This window comes from Callospermophilus lateralis, chromosome 16 (genome assembly GCF_048772815.1).
Source record: "Callospermophilus lateralis isolate mCalLat2 chromosome 16, mCalLat2.hap1, whole genome shotgun sequence".
NCBI lineage: Eukaryota > Metazoa > Chordata > Mammalia > Rodentia > Sciuridae > Callospermophilus > Callospermophilus lateralis.
This window is the reverse complement of record NC_135320.1, coordinates 35,620,638-35,640,965: the sequence shown is the minus strand read 5'-3', so window position 1 is coordinate 35,640,965 and position 20,328 is coordinate 35,620,638. Positions and strand designations below refer to the sequence as shown.

General features: G+C 33.9%; 1 protein-coding gene across 2 annotated transcripts in view; it reads right to left on the bottom strand.

Annotated features, from left to right (window-relative positions):
- Positions 1-20,328, bottom strand: part of Crispld1 (cysteine rich secretory protein LCCL domain containing 1) — a 42,280-nt gene that overhangs the window by 11,962 nt on the left and 9,990 nt on the right. The window contains exons 2-11 of one of the 2 annotated variants that reach the window (XM_076835962.1): positions 7,587-7,705; positions 7,123-7,255; positions 6,009-6,124; positions 5,241-5,341; positions 3,362-3,502; positions 3,120-3,180; positions 2,946-3,012; positions 2,608-2,738; positions 533-576; positions 363-435 (exon numbers count right to left, since the gene is read on the bottom strand). In XM_076835962.1, coding sequence (XP_076692077.1) covers positions 363-435; positions 533-576; positions 2,608-2,738; positions 2,946-3,012; positions 3,120-3,180; positions 3,362-3,502; positions 5,241-5,341; positions 6,009-6,124; positions 7,123-7,255; positions 7,587-7,705 — 986 coding nt within the window. Of the gene's footprint in view, positions 1-362; positions 436-532; positions 577-2,607; positions 2,739-2,945; positions 3,013-3,119; positions 3,181-3,361; positions 3,503-5,240; positions 5,342-6,008; positions 6,125-7,122; positions 7,256-7,586; positions 7,706-20,328 lie in introns of those variants that run through there. The other variant, XM_076835963.1, reaches the window with a different exon arrangement.

The window sequence follows — 20,328 nt, the reverse complement described above, 5'->3', positions numbered from 1 at the left end:
TTGTAGCAAATATGAACATACAAATCACATGCACCATCCTTGTCGAGAAAGAACAGCAGAAAGTACTCTGGAATTTGGAGAAGACATAATAGGAGGGCCAGGAGTGTGTGAAGTTTGTGAAGTCCCATCACTTCTTCCTGCTTAGCAGTTCATCATATGATTATGATCTTATTTTATAGTCAATGAATTCCACTATAATTTGAATCCTGGAGACATAGAATTTCATGTAAAAACAGACCAAAGCCATACACACACACACCCACACAAACATACACACACACGTGCATATACATACACACACACGTGCATATACATACACACACGTATGGGTTAAAAAAATAAGAAAATTTAGAAAATGTTACCTTGGGCAATGTGAAGCAGGCTTATGAAATGGACAGAGCTGTTCCACAGTAGTTTCACAAGTCACAGCCTGAACTGAAGAATAAAAGCACAAAACAATAAGTGACTCTGTTAGAAGTGAAAACCCAACACACAGTAATAAGAAAATAAGATTAAAAAAAAAAAGTCTCACCTGTTACTTTAGAGACTGTGAAGGAATTAGCAGACTGATATTTGCTAAAGATAAAAAGACAGTAATATCGATCATTTGCTTTTAGGCATCATCATAAGTATAACTGCCTTTCAGATCCATGCACACTATATTTTAAAAATCTTTTTCATTAAATTACCTATGTAAGTAGAGATATAAGAATTCATCACCTAGGATAAATCCATACTACCTTCACTTCTTAACATTAGAGGGTGGTTTCTTTTCATTATAAATCTCAAAAATAGATAATAACACAAACAATGCACATACTATCTGCATATTGGTTTCATATCAAAATTAAAATTCTTAAATACTAATTCCCGGTTTCCATGGAACCCACAGAGGTAAACACAAGACAATGTTGTATAAAGACTACAAATAATACATCCCTTAAAGGAGTGTGCATTAATCAATTTTTATTTATCCTCATATCTAGTGAAGTGTCTATAGCACATGAATGAATCTCTCCTCATTATATGAAATATTAAAAATAGGAATATAAAGTTAGGTATACCATTATATGTCAAAATTTTAATTGCTTATGCATGTACAGATTTTGAGATAAATACCTGTTGCAGAAGGTAAAGATTTTTGTGATGTATGTGTATGTATGTGTGTGTATGTGTGTATGAAAATATATATATATTTGGTACTGAGGATTGAACTCAAGGCCACTCGGCCACTGAGTCACATCCCCAGCCCTATTTTGTATTTTATTTAGAAACAGGGTCTCACTGAGTTGCTTAGCTCCTCACTTTTGCTGAGGCTGGCTTTGAACTCAAGATCTTCCTATCTCAGCCTCCCAAGCTGCTGGGATTACAGGTGTGCACCCAGCCATGTGATGGTATTTTTAGCATGGATATGATGTGTTCACCCTCTGAACATGTTAGCTCAGGATTGAAGGTGCAAATCTTTAAATCTTTTATTTCTTTCAGTTTCAAATTTAATATTTAATATTTATCATCTGCAATGTGACATCCAATAACATTATTTGAGTCAAAAAGTATATATAACCTATCAAACGTAGTACACTTCATATTTCAAGAGAATTTCTACAACAGACAAGAAAACTTAAACTTAAGAGAAAATATAAATATCCTTTAATACATTATGCAGAGCTTGGCTTAATAAAGCTAATAACTAGTAATTATTTATTGATGTAATTTATAAATTTTTGCTGAATGAATTAGCTAATAAATATTCCTACAAATATATTTTACTAAAGAGAGTTTTGCAAGTAGCTAAAATCTACATATCAAGCCTCTGAACAAAACTGTATACATCAAAGTTCATTCCACAAATTTTAAGGGTTTTTAATAATTTATTTTCTATAACTATGAATTCCAGCTTAACCCTACTATGGAGCTTGATTAGATTAAATTGTATAGTTACAAAGAAAGGAAATTACATTTGCTAAGAAAAACATTCTTTTGAGCCTCAACAATTCTTCTGAGGTTCAAAAGACACTACACAAAGATATGTCAAAATATTATTTCTATTTTCTATAGAAAAATGAACAAAAATGTAGTGTTTTAGAATAATGTACTTAGTGTGTATAACATGATCAACATTGAAAAATGTAATCAGTGCTTCTTATGGTATTGACTTGTATTTAGACTGACAATGGAAGACAATATAGTATATTATAGACTTAGCTAAATGCTCTTTACCAAGTAATCTGATTTACTTCATTAAAAAATTACTGTTGCATAAAATAAGCCATTTTCCTTAAACAGAGCAGAAAGAATATGCATAATAATTAGTCTTCTCTGGGGTATCACTTGCCATAGCTAAAAAATTCATTCCTTTATATTAAACTGTAAATTTACACATTCTTAAGGAATCTCTTGAAAATTCAGATCATGCCCTTTATAAGCAAAAAGGTTTCAACTTTGAATTTAGATCCTTTTCCTTCTTCTAATCTAAGGACATTATGTAGCTAAAACACATCTTGAAAATTACCAACTTCTCTTTTCATTAATTAAATGCTTCTACACTTTGCCCTAAAAAAAATGTTTTAGTTCATTTTTACAATTTAAAATCATCTGGGTACTTACCCAATTGTTTGAACACCGTTTCTATTGGACTTGATGAAATAATGTTTTCTTCCTTGTCTGGTGATATCAACCCAACCACCCTCATTGTCTATGATACCATAATGAATCGCAGCTCTACAGATGCTGGATTGCTTGAAGGAAAAAAGAGGAGACATCAGGATGTTAAAATATTTAATCTCTGCCTAAGATAAAACTACTTGCTACTGATATGACTTTAAATTAAATAAACATGTTTAAGAAAAGTATACTTAATATTAAGTTGCTATATCCCACATGCAAATCTTAAAAATTATAGGGAAGAATTCTATTTCCATAAAATTAACATTTTTGATACCTACCATTTCATAATGTACACTGCCAATGACTTTAGCTTTACTATCCAAACAGCCAGCGGGACATTCATACCTAAACGAAAGTAATGGAAACAAATTTAGCTTCTCTTTACACCAGTTTGAAATAAAAAGATTTCTTATATATTGTCAGTTGATTTTGAGAATGATAGTAAGTATTACCTATTACAGGTTGTCCCTTTGCACTGGTCTCGTAATCTTACTTCACAAGAAACAATCTGGGCTAGAAGGAAAATAAAAGAAATCACCAAAATCATCTAGATAATGTAAAAGCTGCTACATTTGTTATGTATAATATAAGGACAAGTTTTGGTTCATTCCCAAATGAACCAAATTAACAAAATCTACATGGCCTGGCCATCTAGGACAAATTTTGAATTCTTATAGTGATGCAGAGGTCTTACACATTTGCTGTGTGCTGATGACCTCGTTTCTGTTGCTGTCATCGGATCTTGTCCGGACGTGGGTGTCATGAACTTGTGCCTGCTGTCGCTCAATTTCATTGGTTTCCTCTTCTCGAGGAGGATAATAGCTATCTGACCCTTCTGTCAGAAAGAAAGAGATATTTGAGAAAAATGCATCCCAGTTTACGTGAGCAAAAGTTACTAGATAATGAAATGCCTGTATACAATGTTCAGTATTTAAAACTAGAAAAATCAGTACTCTTTCGGCACAGACTTTATTCTTAAAGTCATGACATTATGTACTGCTCTGAAGTAAATGAAATACACATACAGGACTTTGAGCCCTTGATTCATCTGTGGGAGTATCCGACTGATATTCAGTGGAGTCATTTCTAAACTCTGCTTGTATTTCAGTATGTTATCAGTGTTTGGTTTTCATAATGGCATCAGAAAATATGCAATAGTGATTTCATAATGCCAGGTATTAGGAAATGTAAGTTTTGCTTTCCCAAATGAAATCGTATTTTTAGGATTTTTAGCAGGATCACATTTAGAATTCTCCCACAAGAAAGATTGATGTGCCTGAAGAAGGATAGATATGCTCTGGTTATTTACTACAATATCCATTTCCATGGAAAACATTTTTTAAGAAGGAATTCAGTGTTCAAAAATTTCATCTTGACTATGGGAGATAGTTTCAAGCTTTGATTCTGCAATCTGTATTTGGGGTAAAAATGGGAGTTCATAATCCACTTGAATCTAATATATGTAATATGAGATGTCAAGAGCTTTGTAATATTTTGAACAACCAATAAAAAAAAGAAAAAAAAATATGATTTTTTTTCTCCGACTGTCCTATATCAAGGGCTTATCCGTGGCACATTATAGAGCAGTATATTATTTTCATGTGTATCCCAGAACTCAAAACCTAGGAAAAATGAAGTCTGAAGGCAGAGAAAAGCCAACTTTAAGAAAAATGATCCTTGGTAAAGGGCAGAGACATAGCAGGTTCATGGGTAGAGTACAAAAAACAAAAACTAAACCAAACAAACCAACAATCCTTGCCCCCCCCCCCACACACACACACTCACAGTGAAAAGATGGTGCAAATGCTTCCGGGAATTTAAAAATAATCTGACATAGATAGGCACTTCTTGACTGCTCATTATAGCAAATGAGCATTCATTCATCAAGAGAAAGCAAGACATTTCAACCAATCATCATTAAGAAGAATGTACAAGGCAATAAAAAGCATCCCCTTGGATCCTCAAAAGCATGACTTTCACAAAGCTCTGTTAAATATAATTTGTCTCTGTGTACTATAAATGTGACACCATATTTATATTTACTTTTTAAGATTTTAAACGCATTTGAGTGTACTAATATTATAATAGTTTCATAGTACAACAAATGCATTAATATTATAACAGTTTTATAGTACCATTATATATGTTTCGGGATATTTTGGCATAAAGAATTGTACAGCCTACAGTGAAAAGTGGAGAATCAATATGATTCATTGTGTATAAGGTACATGGAGAGTTTTGCAAAAACTTTAAATTCACTAAAAATAAACTTAAATTGTCAAAACATTAAAAAATTAAAACAGTTATGGAAACAACTCTAGTCAACAATATATCCTAAAACAGCTATGGAAACTAGTGTACTTTTGTATAATTAAGTACATTTTTAAATTAATTATTATTATTGTTTTAATGTGTGTGGTGCTGTGGAGTGAACCCAGAGCCTCATGCATGCCAAGTAAGGATTCTACCCTGAGCTATACTTCTAGCCCTACTTTTTTATTTTTTAGTACAAATTAATGCAGACTGAATTAAAATATAAATCAAAGTGAATATTACAACAAAATAGCACTTACCTTTGTAGCACAGATTTTCTCTACAGCCCCCTCCAAAACTAGGTGGGCAAGCAGAACAGGGTCGTCCATGTTTGTAAGGGGCATGACCCCACCAGTTTCCCCTTAAAGAGATGATACACTCCATTAAGAGGTAGTCTAACAGCATGATTTATAAGACATTGTTAAATATCACCATATATCTTCCAAGTAATGATCTTGATGTGTTACATGTATATATTTTGGTAAGCAATCCTTTTGGTTACTAGGTTTAAATACAGATTTCTACCTCATTCTTCTGAAAATTATCAAAGTAATTTACAATATTACTGTTAAAGATTTAAATTTTTTACTGAAAACTAAATATTATAATGGAATATTCCACTATATCCCATATGCTTTAATAAAAATAGCTCATAAATTTAAATTTGTCCCTAAGAATGATTGTGTAATTTTTTAGAGTATGTTCAAATGGTCTTTATAAAGATAAAAATACATTTTCTCTAATCAAAATTACTAAACATCTATGGAACAGAATAGTTCAATGAGTAAAACTGAAGACATAAATATATGATTCCTGTCTTCACAAAAATCATATTTTTAATTTTCATAAACGCTTTAAAAACTTATTTTATGACCTATGCAACTATAATCACTGTTATATTAGGTAAAGTGAATTAAAACAATGTGATTTACTCAATATATACTGAAAATGAGAAAAAATCACAAATATAAATTATTTTCATGTTCTTAGAAAAAATTACATCTAAAGGTAATGTTTTGTCTACTCACTTTGGAGAATAATTGCACACCAAGTAGACAGCTTTGGGCCATATCTGCCCCCAGATGTTCATGTTATGGCACAAATTAATGGCACAGCCTATTCTGTTACTGGTTGCCCACACCACCTACATTAGAGAAAAGAAAGATTCAGAAAAAGCAGGCTAAGGTGAACTAAGACAACATATCCAGGAGAAAAATTAATAGAAATTGAACTGGAGAAACCAATATTTATCAACCAATGTGAAATGAGGCAATATAAAAAATTGTATTTTCCCCAAGACTTTGGTTTCTGCTGAATTAAATTTTTAAAAGGAATCTAAAGGTAAATAATTCTTTCTTAAATAAAATGTCGGCATTTATGAAATATAAACTTACTAAATAATTCAAAATTTAATATCTTCACAAACCTGTTTACCATATTAACATGTCTATGAACTGAATTTCAGATCTTAAACAGAAAGCACTCAGAAAAAATCAAAGTGTTGAGATTTCTTATACGACAGGATCTTTTCATTGTGCCACTGGTAATTAGGAAGTTCCAAGTTGATCTGAAATCTTATCACATGGCAAAGACATATAGGTTTCATCTCACTGGTAGATTATTAATCTCACTGATAATAGGGTGTAAAAATTCTAGAAACTGAGATCAGTGGTGAGTTTTGCCTAGTCAAATCTGCCTATTATTTTATTTAGAAGTTTAGAACACATTCAATACCAAATGTGAACACAAAATATAAAAAAAATACATAAATGCTACACACCTATGAAAACTGAATTGTCACTGGTAAATAAAACTAAAGTTTTATACTTTAGAATAAAACTTTGACATTAAAGATAGTAAACTGCTCTCCATATGCATTTATTAAGGCCATATTAAAAGATGTTTCATATGAAAAACCAAGGATATAATGTCTTTTTAAGTCTTTTGGACTTTTTGTGATAATTAGCTTTATTATTTAAAGAAATTTATAAGGCTGTTTCATGTAATCAGTAATGATGTGAGTTTTTAAAATAATAACCATTTCAAATAACATAATAAAGACTGTTTATTATATAAACTCTGTTCTCCTCCTGTTGCTTAATTAAATTTGGAAGAATGGAGAGAAACATACCCCAAACATACCTGCGTATAATGGGTACATACAGGGCCAGAACATCTGAATGGACAATATGGGTTACATTCATGTTCATATGGGTAGCTAAAGTCTCTCACTTCATCATACCATGCTTGCACATGAAACGTTGGGGGTCTATACCTGTTAGAAGCAAATAACCACAAAGAATAAGTAAAGTTGGAAAAATTTCAAAACAAAATATGACAAAATAGATATATAAACCTTGGTATAAAGATAGTTCTGTGTAAGTTGCACATTTTAAGCACTTCTGCCCATTATATTGTATCAATGATTTAAAACAAGCCTAAAAACCTGCTGACAATTCTGGGATGATATTTCATTTTTGTTATTTATTTTATGACATTTTATTCTTTTAAACATCAAGGCTTTGAAAGTCTGCAATGAGAAATTAATAAGTATTTCATTTCTAGCATTTATGTTTTCAAAAACAAAAATTCGCATTTTAAGCTACCTTCCCCAATGTGCTCCCAAGTTTTGTCCGATGGATGGCAGCAGGCTTGCAGGTCCGTGCTCCCACAAACAAGTTTCAGCCCAGGATTCTGCAGATCTTTCCAGCTCTACATCCCATGTCTACAATTCAAAACAGAAATAAAATAAAGTTACAAGAATACAGTGTGTATATAGAGAGTATGGACATTTCTTAGGCTTATAGCATTCGTTATTCAGTTCTTAGGATGTCTTCCTTCTCTACAAGGTCAACATCTTGGTCTTATCATCTTGATTTTCTTATCTAGATTTCTGCATTAGTCATCTAATTAATCTCCTTGACTATGTATTTCCTCCAGCCAATCTGTCTTACAGATGTTGAGAGCTACTAAAGTGATCACAAATATATTTTTCTGCTTAAACATATCCAATAAATTTCCACACACATAAAACCCCTGGTCTTTGTTCCTTATGATGACATGCTATTCCTTGCTGGTATTGTTTCTTTTGCCTTAAACTTCAGTTATTGGTCATATGCACTCTTACTCTTTTTTTCCTATCCTACCTTACATAACACAGTCTCCGTGATACCTTTTCAATTCTTTTGGAAATTGAAGCTCTCAAAGACTCTTTATTTAGCACCTATGACACTATAGTATTAATGTCTGATTACATGTCTGATCATTTTCCTGAGATGTAGAGTTGTCACAGGGCAATTTACCTCATGCATTTTCTGAGTCTGTCAATAAATGCTGGTTGAAAACATGAATGAATAATAAATTTGATTCCTATAAAACATATATGATTTTTATACATTAAATTAAATGACAACCAATTCATTTTAAAATAATCTATAAGGAAATTATTAAAATTATAAAGTGATTACAGAAATAAATTTTCAAGCTCTGGGTTTAGAATTCAACTTGGTATTAATTTGAAAAATAGGCAGTGTGCTGAACATGATAGTAAAGACACTAAGTCAGGTAGAAAGGGGTTTGATCTTGGCACTACCACTTCAGTGTTATGAAGACAGGGAAAGAGTTCAGGGAAGAGAACATGAGCACAATTAAAGGACTAGCAAGGAGATTGCAGTGAGTAGACGTACTGAAATGACATTTAGGAATCTAAATTCCTCAAAGTTGATGGAAGACTGAAAGTAAGTGTTAAAGAAAAAGAAAAGATGAAGACTGACATGTTATGAGAAAGGAAAAAGGGAAAGAGAAATAGATTGTTGTAATAGAAGTATGTGTCTGTGGATTTCCCTGGCAGAATTTCAGCAGGCGGTACAAGGACTATATATCTGCCAAGTAGAGCACAGAAATAGATAATTGGAGTTCTGAAGTTCTATGTGAAGAATTATGCAGTTATTCACCCAAAGATTAATTTATTCAGGAAAAAAAGATGTAGAATGATAAGCATAATTTAAAAAAATTATAGGGTTACCAAAATCAAAAGGGAGGAAGAACAATTAAGATTGTACATTGTGTCAGAAAAATGAATTGAGAGAATCTAAAAAGGACTAGATTACAGGAATGACAGAACAAGAGATTTAAGGAATCAAGAATGGGCAGTGAGGCCCAGTGCCATATAATGGTTGAGAAATATGAGGTTTGCTAAGTACCCATTCAGGATTAAGAGACATTTCAGATCAGTGATGGGGGAGAAATCTTAATAAGTTAAGTGGAAAGAAAGTGAAGAAAAGCAAGTATGGGTGAATTAATGCTTTGCACAGAAGGAAGAGAGGTGAGGTAGAAGTTGAAGAAGGGAGGATGTCAGGGTGTGGGGAGAATTTGTTACTTTGATTTCAAAAAATGAAAGAAACCATGGAGACAGACAGACAGACAGACAGACAGACACACACACACACACACACACACACACACACACCAGTGTGAGGAACAGTCTCATAATTCATTCATATAATTTTCCCTAGATAATCACTCCTCCCTTTATGTTATGAAAACATAAAGAAAATCATGTTTTCAAAGTCACAAAGTAAAATACAATCAAAGTTAGAATAAGTATATTCCTATTATTGCACACTTTTATTAACCAGAAAAATACACAGGGACATATGTTTACATGCAACTAAAATCTTAGGAGCTGTAAGACTTTCATAAAAACTTAAATTTTACTGCTAATTAATGTCAAATATTCAAGATAACCAGTTTTATGACAAATATGAGAAATGCATGCTACAAATAAATATTTATCAGATGTACTTTTTGCTAATATGGGCATACTATTCATTAACTTGTAACTACTAATTAATTTGTTTGACTTAACTTTGTAATTACATATTTTATCTATTATATGAAGACATAATGCAAATTGCTATAGTTATCTGTCTAAACAAAATTTAGGTTAAAACTAACGAATTCAGCTAAAGTCCCAGAAAATGGGCAAAATGCTGATTTTCCTTTTGTTTCTAGAATGTTGAAGAAATAATCACCTCTCATGTTTCCAAGTAGAACTAAGAAATAGGTTGTCCTTAAGGGACAAATTGTCCACAATGCTGGAAATCAGGGACTTGCATCTTGTTAAGTCATACTACAAAACTACACTATCCTAAGGTGTCCAGTCCAGCAACCGCCTGTCAGGAATAGACAGGAATTGGAGGAAGATCACACACAGGTATAGATGGCTAGGGAAAAAATGCCTATTGATGTTTTAAAATGCTCTCCCCATACAAGGTGTAGATGAATTCCCCCCTCTCTCCTTCAGTCTGAGCTGCATAGTGACTTAAATAAACAGAATGAGGTTGTAAGACTTCTAAGGCTAGGTTAGGAAACAGAGCTTCGATCTGCTTTTGGTTTATATTTATTTTCAATTTTAAGAAACATCTTGAATACCTGAGCCAATAATTTAAAAGTTGGGCCACAGCAAAGAGATAGCTGGAAAGACAATGTGGAGAGACAACACAGAACAGCTTGCTCCAGCTTTGTGAGCTCCAGCCAAGCACTCAGGTGATGGTGGTCCAGGTCATGGAAATATGTAGGACCCCAAAGGAGCACCAACAGATGACCTGCATTAGAGTCCTGAAGACTGTCATTTGAGGTCATTTTGCTCTTGTTTCACATTTTTCTATAATCTTAGATGTCATTTTTTTGGATAAAATTGAAGATAGACCCCTTTGAGAGAAGATATACAACTAGCTTCAAATTAATAAATTTGTAAATTTTGATAGTTTGTTTATATATACTATATAGAATTTAAAATCAAATCTAAAATATTTCATTCATATGCTTTAGGCTAATTTTTCTTATCTGTAAAATATGTCAGCTGAAATTTGGTTACTCAGAAAGACAACTTTGAGGACTAAATTCATTTATTGTGTCTACACAATGTGTAAGTTGCTTCTAAGCTGCAACTTCAATTTTTGGTTAGCCCACTGAAAATAGGAGGAAAACACATTGAATAAACTATAATATCACCAATAAGGTCATTATTATTTTAACATAAGGGCTGAGGCAGAGAGGGCATACAGCAAAATTTAGTACTTTATCAATATTTAATAAATATTAATTAGTGACAATTTAAAAGAATATATTTAAAGAATGTAATCAAGAATAGGTATTTAGGTCAGATTCAATAATACAAATCAAAAAGATTATTAGAACACAAGGTACTGGAAATATAGCACTTCTGGAAGAAATACTGTCGTGACATGATGACAGTATGGTATGTGTATATATTCATTCTACAACATGATATTTCAGGTTTTAAGACTATCAATAATTCATTGTACCCATTATGTTTAAAATGAAGGTTGGTCTCTAAGAATTGATATTTAAATTCAGGTTTGAAAATTAAATCAAGATGGCCTAAGGGGCTTTGGTTTTGTCTCTTTCCCTCTCTGAACTATTCACCCAGCATTCAAGTCAAACTACACTAAAATTACCATTTTATAAAATGGATCCCGAGGTATATAGAAATGAAAACACCTTTGTTTTCCAGCAACATTTATATGTTGTTCCTTCTTAGAACATAGTAATGTCTTCAATGAAGTTTTATTAAGAAAAGAAACATTGAGAATACTATTGACATTCTTCATTTCATTAGTATTTTTTCCTGGTTTTTGTTTCTGTAGTATTGGGGATTGAACCTAGAGTTTGCATACTCTAGGCAAGTGCTCTACCACTGAGCTACACTCCCAGCTTAACATTTTTAAGCCAGTCCAATATGGCAGATTACTTATTCCAAGTATGTGCGTGTACAAATTTAAATCTTAACAAAAGACTTTGAATACATAATGACTTTCGTATTAAAATATTATATTTGTAGAAAGTAGAAATTCATAGTTGTCTGGACTAACATTAAACTTTGACCACTATCCTTTTTGAAATATGAATGAATATGAGCAGTTCATATTCCCACCAGGATATCTGCTATCCTGCTCAAATAGAGTATTCAATAGTAGTTGGAAATCATTCAAGAAGATGGCTTTAGTAGAGGTAATACTACAAGCTTACTAGTAAGTTATATCATTATATATTAGGCAAAAAGACTCCTTAGAAATTTAGTGTTTTCTCAAGTATGGAGAAGTTTTCTCTTTAAATGTTTTAAGTATTTTCAAATATATCTTCTTGAACATAGTAAATTTATAGCTATTTTCAGATTTATATAATTTGGAAATTGATGTTTTGAGAATTCACTCTTCATAGCTTCAAATTTTTATTGCACTATGTCATACAAGAGTTTAAGATGAATATTGATTAGTCACTATAAACTGTTTGGAGATGAGAATTATCTGATAACTAAGTTTTTGCAATTGGTAGTTGCTATGATTTGAATATAAGCAGTTGTCCTCCAAAAATACATATATGACAACTTGGTGCCCAGAGCAGCTCTGTTAAGAGGGGCTGTGAAACTTTTAGGAGATGGGGCCTTATGAGAGGTTCTTAAGTCATTGGGGGTCATACCCTCATGACTGTGGACTCTACTCATCTTCTCTGCTTCTCTGCTTGATATGTGACTGCTTGCTTCTTGATGTGCTACCACCATTGCCATGAGCTGCCCTCCCCAAAGGCCCAAAGCAATGGGGTAACCTAATCCTAAATTTGAACCTCAAAAACTGTGAGCTAAATAAACCTTTTGTCTTTATTAGTTGCCTCAAGTATTTTGTTTTAGTAATGTGAAGCTAACACAGTATTAAAAACAAAAGTGGAAGACAGACCATATTCCACGTAAAAGTTAAACAACCATTTCATACAGAACATGTTATAATCAATTATTGGAAAACTATAAATAGCATAAAAATATATAAAACTAAATTTGTTGTATGTTTTCACAAAAGTGATATGTCTTTAATGTATTCCCAAGATGAATGTGAAAAAAAAATCATAATCAGTTCTTAAGTACATCCTATTAGGTAATCTAATGAAATGACAAACACAAGCCCATGACATAATTCACATCTTAATGTGGACTTTTAAAATATGCATTGCTTTCTAGCAAAATAATAATCTAACATAAGCACGGTGGCATTAAAAAAGTAGTAATGCTGGATGTCTGGATCTAGTCTTGCCTTCCCACCACTGAAAACTTCAAGTAACATGAAAAAACTATTTCCTAAAGCTGTTTGAGCATTTGGAATAAACTCTGAAAAATGAATTCCGTGGTCAAGGGTGATATGTTTTTTTCTCATATGTGGATGCTAGAAAGGAAAAGGGGGGAAAAGATGAGTCTTTGATCTCATAAAAGTAGAAAGGAGACCAGTAGAATAGAAAAAGAGGCCAAGTGGGGGAAGAAAGGGAGAAAAACAGGGATTTATTCAATATAGCAGAATGATATATACTCAATATAGTAGAATGATATTGACCAGATTACATGGTTCTATCATTGGGACATATGCATAATTATAATGCAACCAATCCAATATAGGAAAAATTAACAAATAATAAAAATTTAAAAATGATTATGGAAGGGGTGGAAATACTTCAATTTGAGGAAAACTAATTAATTTCACAAATATCCTGCATTGGGGACCCATGACATACTTAATTTGGAAAACCACTCCTGTATCTCCAATACTACCCACCCCGTTTCTGAGCATACAGTCAGAACCAATGACAGCAGCTTTCTGTGAGGCTAAAATGTCCCTTCCGGAGTGCTGTGTGTTCTGGAAAACTACCTCAAGGGCATGAGTAACACACTTTCCTCCCATTTTCTTGTATAGGCTGAGACCAAGGTAAAAACTACTCAACCATAGGTAATTAAATACCCCATAAATTAAATACTATTAAAATTGTACCTTTTCATCTCTATCCCTTTGATTATGTCAAGTTTGGTTTCTGTTTTTCTTATCTGTAACATCAGAGAAATGGAAAATATCTTTTTCCTTCCTTTTAGCCTTAAATGCTATTATTTGGACTTACGTTCCCTTAGTGATGCCCCGTAGTACTTACAGCACCCATAAGAACATACTAACAATAAAATAATACTTCTGCTAACAATAAAGAGATTCTCTTAACTAAGGGGCAAAAGCAGTTTTGTGACTTCCAAGATCACATAACCAAGTAGGCTTCAGATGTTCTAATTATGAGTAATTATTGAAGCAGAGCTCAATTGTTTCTGAGCCACTTATTCTAAAACTATTCAAAACAGATATATATAACAAAAAAGTACAAATTTACAATTAAGGGAATAAGAAGATATTTTTATCAAGAAGTTAGCCTAACCAAGTTAGTTAGATATTTTTATCTTTAGCCTTGTCCTGAAAACACAATGATAATATATTTGATATATATATGTGTATATATATATATATATATATATATATATATATATATATATAAATTATCTTTTATAATAACACCTTTACAAGATTATTCTTGCTATCTCACCACTTCTAAAAGACAGGCTCTTAAATTAATCATCTTACTTCAAAATTAAATACCTCCTCAAATCGCTTGTGTTTTCTTATTTAAATCAGAAACTGCAATAAAAATAATCTGATGAAATGTGTTGCCCATGGGATCCTTTCTTTAACTGGATCACCCAGATATCCCAACAATTCATTATTCTATGGAAGCAACATCAGACAGTTTAAAAGTCACCGGATTCAAATTCCAAATATAACTCTTCATTCTAAGTCTTTCAAGTAACTTTCTTTTCTTTCAAACAGACATCAGTGAAATAAATAAATAATTCTGTGCTGAAAAGGCATCTGATATTTTAGTTAGCAAGTCACCTGGTATTAAAAAGCACTATGGAAAAGAGCCGCAATGTGCCCCTGGCCATTTGAGGTTACTACAGGTATTCAACTGGTCTGTTTCACCTGTCCTGAAAAGACTTTGTGGTTGAGGGGAAAATGCACAAGGCTCAGGTTTCAAAGGAAGCACTTAAGTCACCAGCACAGAGGCACTGCCAGCTTCTAAGAGAGCAGGATCACCTCAAGGCCATGCACACACTGAGGTCTCCAGGAAACTACAGAGACTGTGAGGCAGGCCAGGCAAGGTTCCTTTAAAATTGACTCCAAAACAAAGCCACATCACTAAAAGAAAAGTATGTAACCCATGAGAGAGATGCCTAAAATTAATTAATTTCTGATATGGAAATCTGAATTCCAATTAAACACCCATGTTTAATATTATACTAATACTATTTATATACATATATATTTTTTTTCTGAGGGGAGAGGGGAACTTACAGGGGATTGAACTCAGGGGCACTCAATCACTGAGCCACATCCCCAGCCCTATTTTGTATTTTATTTAGAGACAGGGTCTCACTGAGTTGCTTAGCACCTTGCTTTTGCTGAGGCTGGCTTTGAACTCACCATCCTGCCTCAGCATCCTGAGCCACTTGGATTATAGGCACATACCACTGGGTCCACAGGTACTATATTTAATATTATAACAGATGCATAATATAGGGCAGACTGTCCTCATGGTGCAATAGAGCCATTAATTTGAAACAACACTTACATTACATTTTGTCCAGAATTTCTATTAATTAACCTCATCTCATTGCACCATTGAGGCCCTTGTGGCTCAACCATTCTCAACATGGGCCCTTTACAGCTGCTCTAATAAACTTTTACTGTGGCTCCTAATATAAAATTTGGCTTAGAATAGATCACAAATAAGCACTTATTGATTACTTCTAGTCTCACATTTGGCCTGGGACTAAGCAATAACTTAGGTCAGATGTATAAGAACCTGAGTCCCCACCCTTAGATAACCATGCTTAGAAACCACTAGGGAATTCTGTCAAAATATAGATTATGACTCAGTTGGTCAGGAGAGAAATGCTAAGTCTAACCTGGTGCCAGGACCGTGCTGAGAAGCCATGCTTTCAGTAGTAAGGTTCTAACACCTCTCCATTCATATTTCTTGGTCACACCAGAGATAACCACAGGTTATCTTCAATAGGACTGTTCTCTCTATCCTCTCTTCCTTAACTACTTAAACCCTATCCTTTCTCCTCTTGGAAAGTCCCTTCTCTTGGAACTAACTGCAACCACAAAACTCCCTTTATCTCACCCTCCTCTGAATCTTTTTTAAACATATAAGTTACCTATTACTATATGTTATGGCTTGTATGTGCTGTGGTTTATATCTCGAGTGTCCCCCAAGGCTCATGTATTATTGGCATGGTCCCCGTGAAGCAATATTCAGAAGTGGATGTCTGGAGATAGGACAGGATTGTGAAGGCTCTCATCTCACCAGTGGATTAATCCATTGACAGATTCATAATCTGAGGGTTTTATTGGGAGGTGGTGGTATACAGAAAGTGAAGCCTAAGCAGGAGGAAGTAGGTCAGTGTGGACATGCCCTGGAAGGGTATATCATGTCTCATGTCCCCTTTGCTCACGCCCTCTCACACACTCTCTTTTTCTCCTCTCACTGTCTGTCTGTCTGTCTCTTTCACTCTCTTGCTCTCTGCTTCATGGCCACCATGAACTCAACGGTTTTCCTCTGCCACTCCCTTCCACCATGATGTTTTTGCATTGAAGTCAGCACACAAGGGCCTGAATCCTCTGAAACCATGAACCAAAATAAATCTTTCCTCCTAAAATTAATTAATTTCTGATATGGAAATCTGAATTCCAATTAAACACCCATGTTTTAATATTCTACTAATGCTATACATATACATATTTTTTGTATTTATCACATTAATGAAAAGCTGACTACCACACTACATATTCTCCTAATTCTCTCTATTGCTTTAAGTCTTACCAAACCAGAATTTTAACTCAAAATTGTGCCTTATACTTTTTTTTTCCATGGCACCTATGTGCCTGAGACTGGGCAATAACTTAGGTCAGATACACAAGAACCTAAGTTCCCAGCCTCAGACATACATGATGATTTAAATTTAGGTGGAAGGACATCCGTTACATACCTATGTTACATAAGGGTAAGTCCCTATTCAGCTGAAGTTGAATTCTTTCTGTAAATGTCATAACTTTTTATAGACTTTCTGATAAAGGCTACAGTAATGCCATTACTCTGTTCATTGTCACGTAAAGAGAAGAGTCGTTTACTCTTCAGGACTAAGCTTTCAAGATCTGAGGAGACCTCAGTATTCAGTTTTTAATATTTCATATATTTTATATTTTAATATAAAAATAATAGTAACAGGATTTGAAACTAATTAAAACTTGCTTTAATTTACTGCACTTAGAGATGCCTACTTTAAAAACAAACATTAACATGAAAATTTTGTAAAAGAAAAAGTAGGTGGACAGATATTCATTTTACCTCTCTCACTGTATTGAGAATTCTGTGTTTTTACCAGTGATTCTTGCCTCAGGAATGACAGGTTGCTAATGCTTCCAGAGAAAGCCATGCAAACTCTATGGTCTTCTGTTTTCTTGACTGCCAAGAAGCTGAAAGCTATTTTAATAACCACAGCATTTCTATCAGATTCTTCACTTTACTGAGGAATATGCCTACAGCATCCCCTTCCTGACATTTAAAACAATGACTATCATGATGGTAAATATGCACATACAGCTTTCCAAAGTCTTTATCTGAAAACCTGAGAAATAAACATTATGTTATTCTTCATTTGTCCCCATACAGCCATCTCAGCCCCCGATGTCATGTACTATATTTCAAAAGGCTCAACTACCTAGAGTCCCCTCAGGCTCTCTGGCTTCTGGTTGGTTTTGGCCAATGGAAGACATGGATGACAAATCAGGGCAATTTAAGTACTGATTATGCCTTCTGAGTCCTCCCCTCTCTGCCTGTCCTTGGTAATGGTGTTCTCTCACACAGTCCAGCTCCAGGTTTCAGTCCCACTAGGTTGTGGCTCCACCATTCAAGGCTGGACATCCAACCATCTCCTGTACGTCTGTCACCTTAACCCAGTCCACACTCTGCCTATAGACCTCTCTTTATTTTATTTTTTCTGTAGAGCACATATTATTGTATCATTTGTTTCCTGAGAAACAAATATCTGAGTATAAAAGGATCTCAAAATTTTTATCAGCAAACTATCTAACATATTATTGGACACATACCAGATCTTAATAAATGTTTTCTTCTTCCTATTACTCTAAGAATCACAAGACTCTAAGAATCTGCTGTAATTAATATAAACTTTTAATTTCCATTTGGAACCTTGTTGATATTCACATGACCAAGGCTGAATTTCAAACCCATTTTTTTTTTCATCAGTGTTGGGGATCAAACTCAGGGTCTCTTGCATGCCAGGCAAGTACTCTGCTGTAAGCTATGCCCTCAGCTCCCTAAATCCAAAGTTTGAATGATCTAAACACAGGATAGTCACTGCCATCTAAAGTTCAAATGAAAGAATAATCACAGAATATGAATTAAAGTTTAGAGTAAGTTATTCCTAGCACTGCTTTGAATCTCTTAATCATCAAATAATTGGAGACCTTGCTAACATTAAATTCCCAAGATTACATTTCTTCTAAAGCTTCTAACTTCAGGAAATAAATGATACAACAACATGTGCTCTACAGAAAAACTAAATAAAAGAGTTTAGGTGATACCAATGCTATCTATCTATCTATATATATATATATATATACACACACATACACAGAAATACATATTTGTATACATACATATGTATCTATATATGCTAAGACAAATATTTTTAAAATATGAAGAAACCCAAAGTTTTGAAATAATTTGTATTGATTTTCAGAAACCAAACTAAATGCTGCCAAACTACTCCCAATGAAATGTTTTTTTACAGGTAAGCAGAGAAAAAAATTAATAGTGATATGCTGTTGCTCAAGTCTGCCATGAGTATCACTCAATAGAACAAGATTCTCCATCATTTGGGAAAATATCCCCTTGAATATCTACAAAACAGAGGCCCAAATCAGTTCACACAGATCACATCTGCCACACTCTTCCCTTCAAAGATGTACTCATATTTCCCTACCAATAACTACAGATAAAGTTCTCACCATCCAAATGCTCTCTACTATAGACCCTACTACATGATCACTATAACTACTTCCAAATACCATTTCAAAATATACCTCTTCTAAGATACCTCCCCTGGTCACTCCTTCATTCTGAATTTGTTATGCTTATGAAGTTTAAAAGATACGAATGTTTTCTTCTTACCACATGGTGATTTATATTTTGAAGACAGTTCTCAGTGGAAAGCCCTAGCATTGTGATCATTCTATCTTCAGGAAGATTCCCCTCCCTGCCTTCAGAGAGGTTCTGACAAACCCACATCACATGACAGAGATGTCAGTGACCCATTGTAATTCTGAAAAATCACCAGAATCCATGAGAATTTAAAAACCCGTCATGCTTACTAAAGAAGTGTTTCCCTCTAATCAAAAAACTGCTGCACTTAAAAATGGAAAATTAAGTAAAACATAAGCTCTCTACTTCACTGGGAAGAATGCCTTTGCAATTTTCTAACGGAACTAACTTGTCAAAACAGAATCAAATCTTTTGCATTCAGTCCACTTTAAATTGTTGAAAACTCTAGTCATCTTTGTATTCATTCATCACGGTGTTTCTCCTTCCAACTAGCATAATACTGAGCTTAGAGCACCTGTGAGCTGCTCAGCTGGGGATTACAAAGATTACTACAGCACAGTCTCTAACCACAAAGGAATGCAAGGACAGGGGGGAGGGAGGACATATAGAGAAGAGGCAGAGGCATGTCTAGGAGGTTATGGAAACCAGAACTGGGGTGGAGGCAACATCTGACTCTGGAGGGAAGGTTTATTCAAAAGCTGATTATGAGGAAAAGTAGAAATCCCTTAAAGAGAAAGAATCTGCTGGGATGGATGAGCTTTATCAGCATAAAAACCCCAAAGGCATACAGAATGAGTACAGAGATGTCTCCATGTAATAGCACTACTTTTTATTGTTTTGGTTTTACTCACTTTGTTCACAAAAATCTCAGCCTAAGAGACCTCTTGGTCTTTCCTTCACAGACAAGATCTGATGTCCTTACTCCATCTTCATTCAAGAGCCACCCCAATGCATTATCATGTCTGTCTTTGGGTGACTGCTCTTTAATGTTGGGTTTGCAACACCATCAACATAAAAGGGAGAGCTCCTAGTAATAACTCCATGTTCATGGCAGGTCTCACCTAGTAGTGAGACCTGCCCTCTCTGAAATTTGCCTTTCTCCCTTCTCACTCATATGCCTTTGAAATGTCTCCTGTCACTGGCATCACTTTCACGATCCAGTAGAGCAGGGTCATTGCCTAATTTTGATGTTTCATTTCCTACTCCTCAGATGGAGCTCAACAGTAGGCCGACATATTGGACATGCTGTCCAAGCCTCTTAATTTCTGAAGTCTAAAT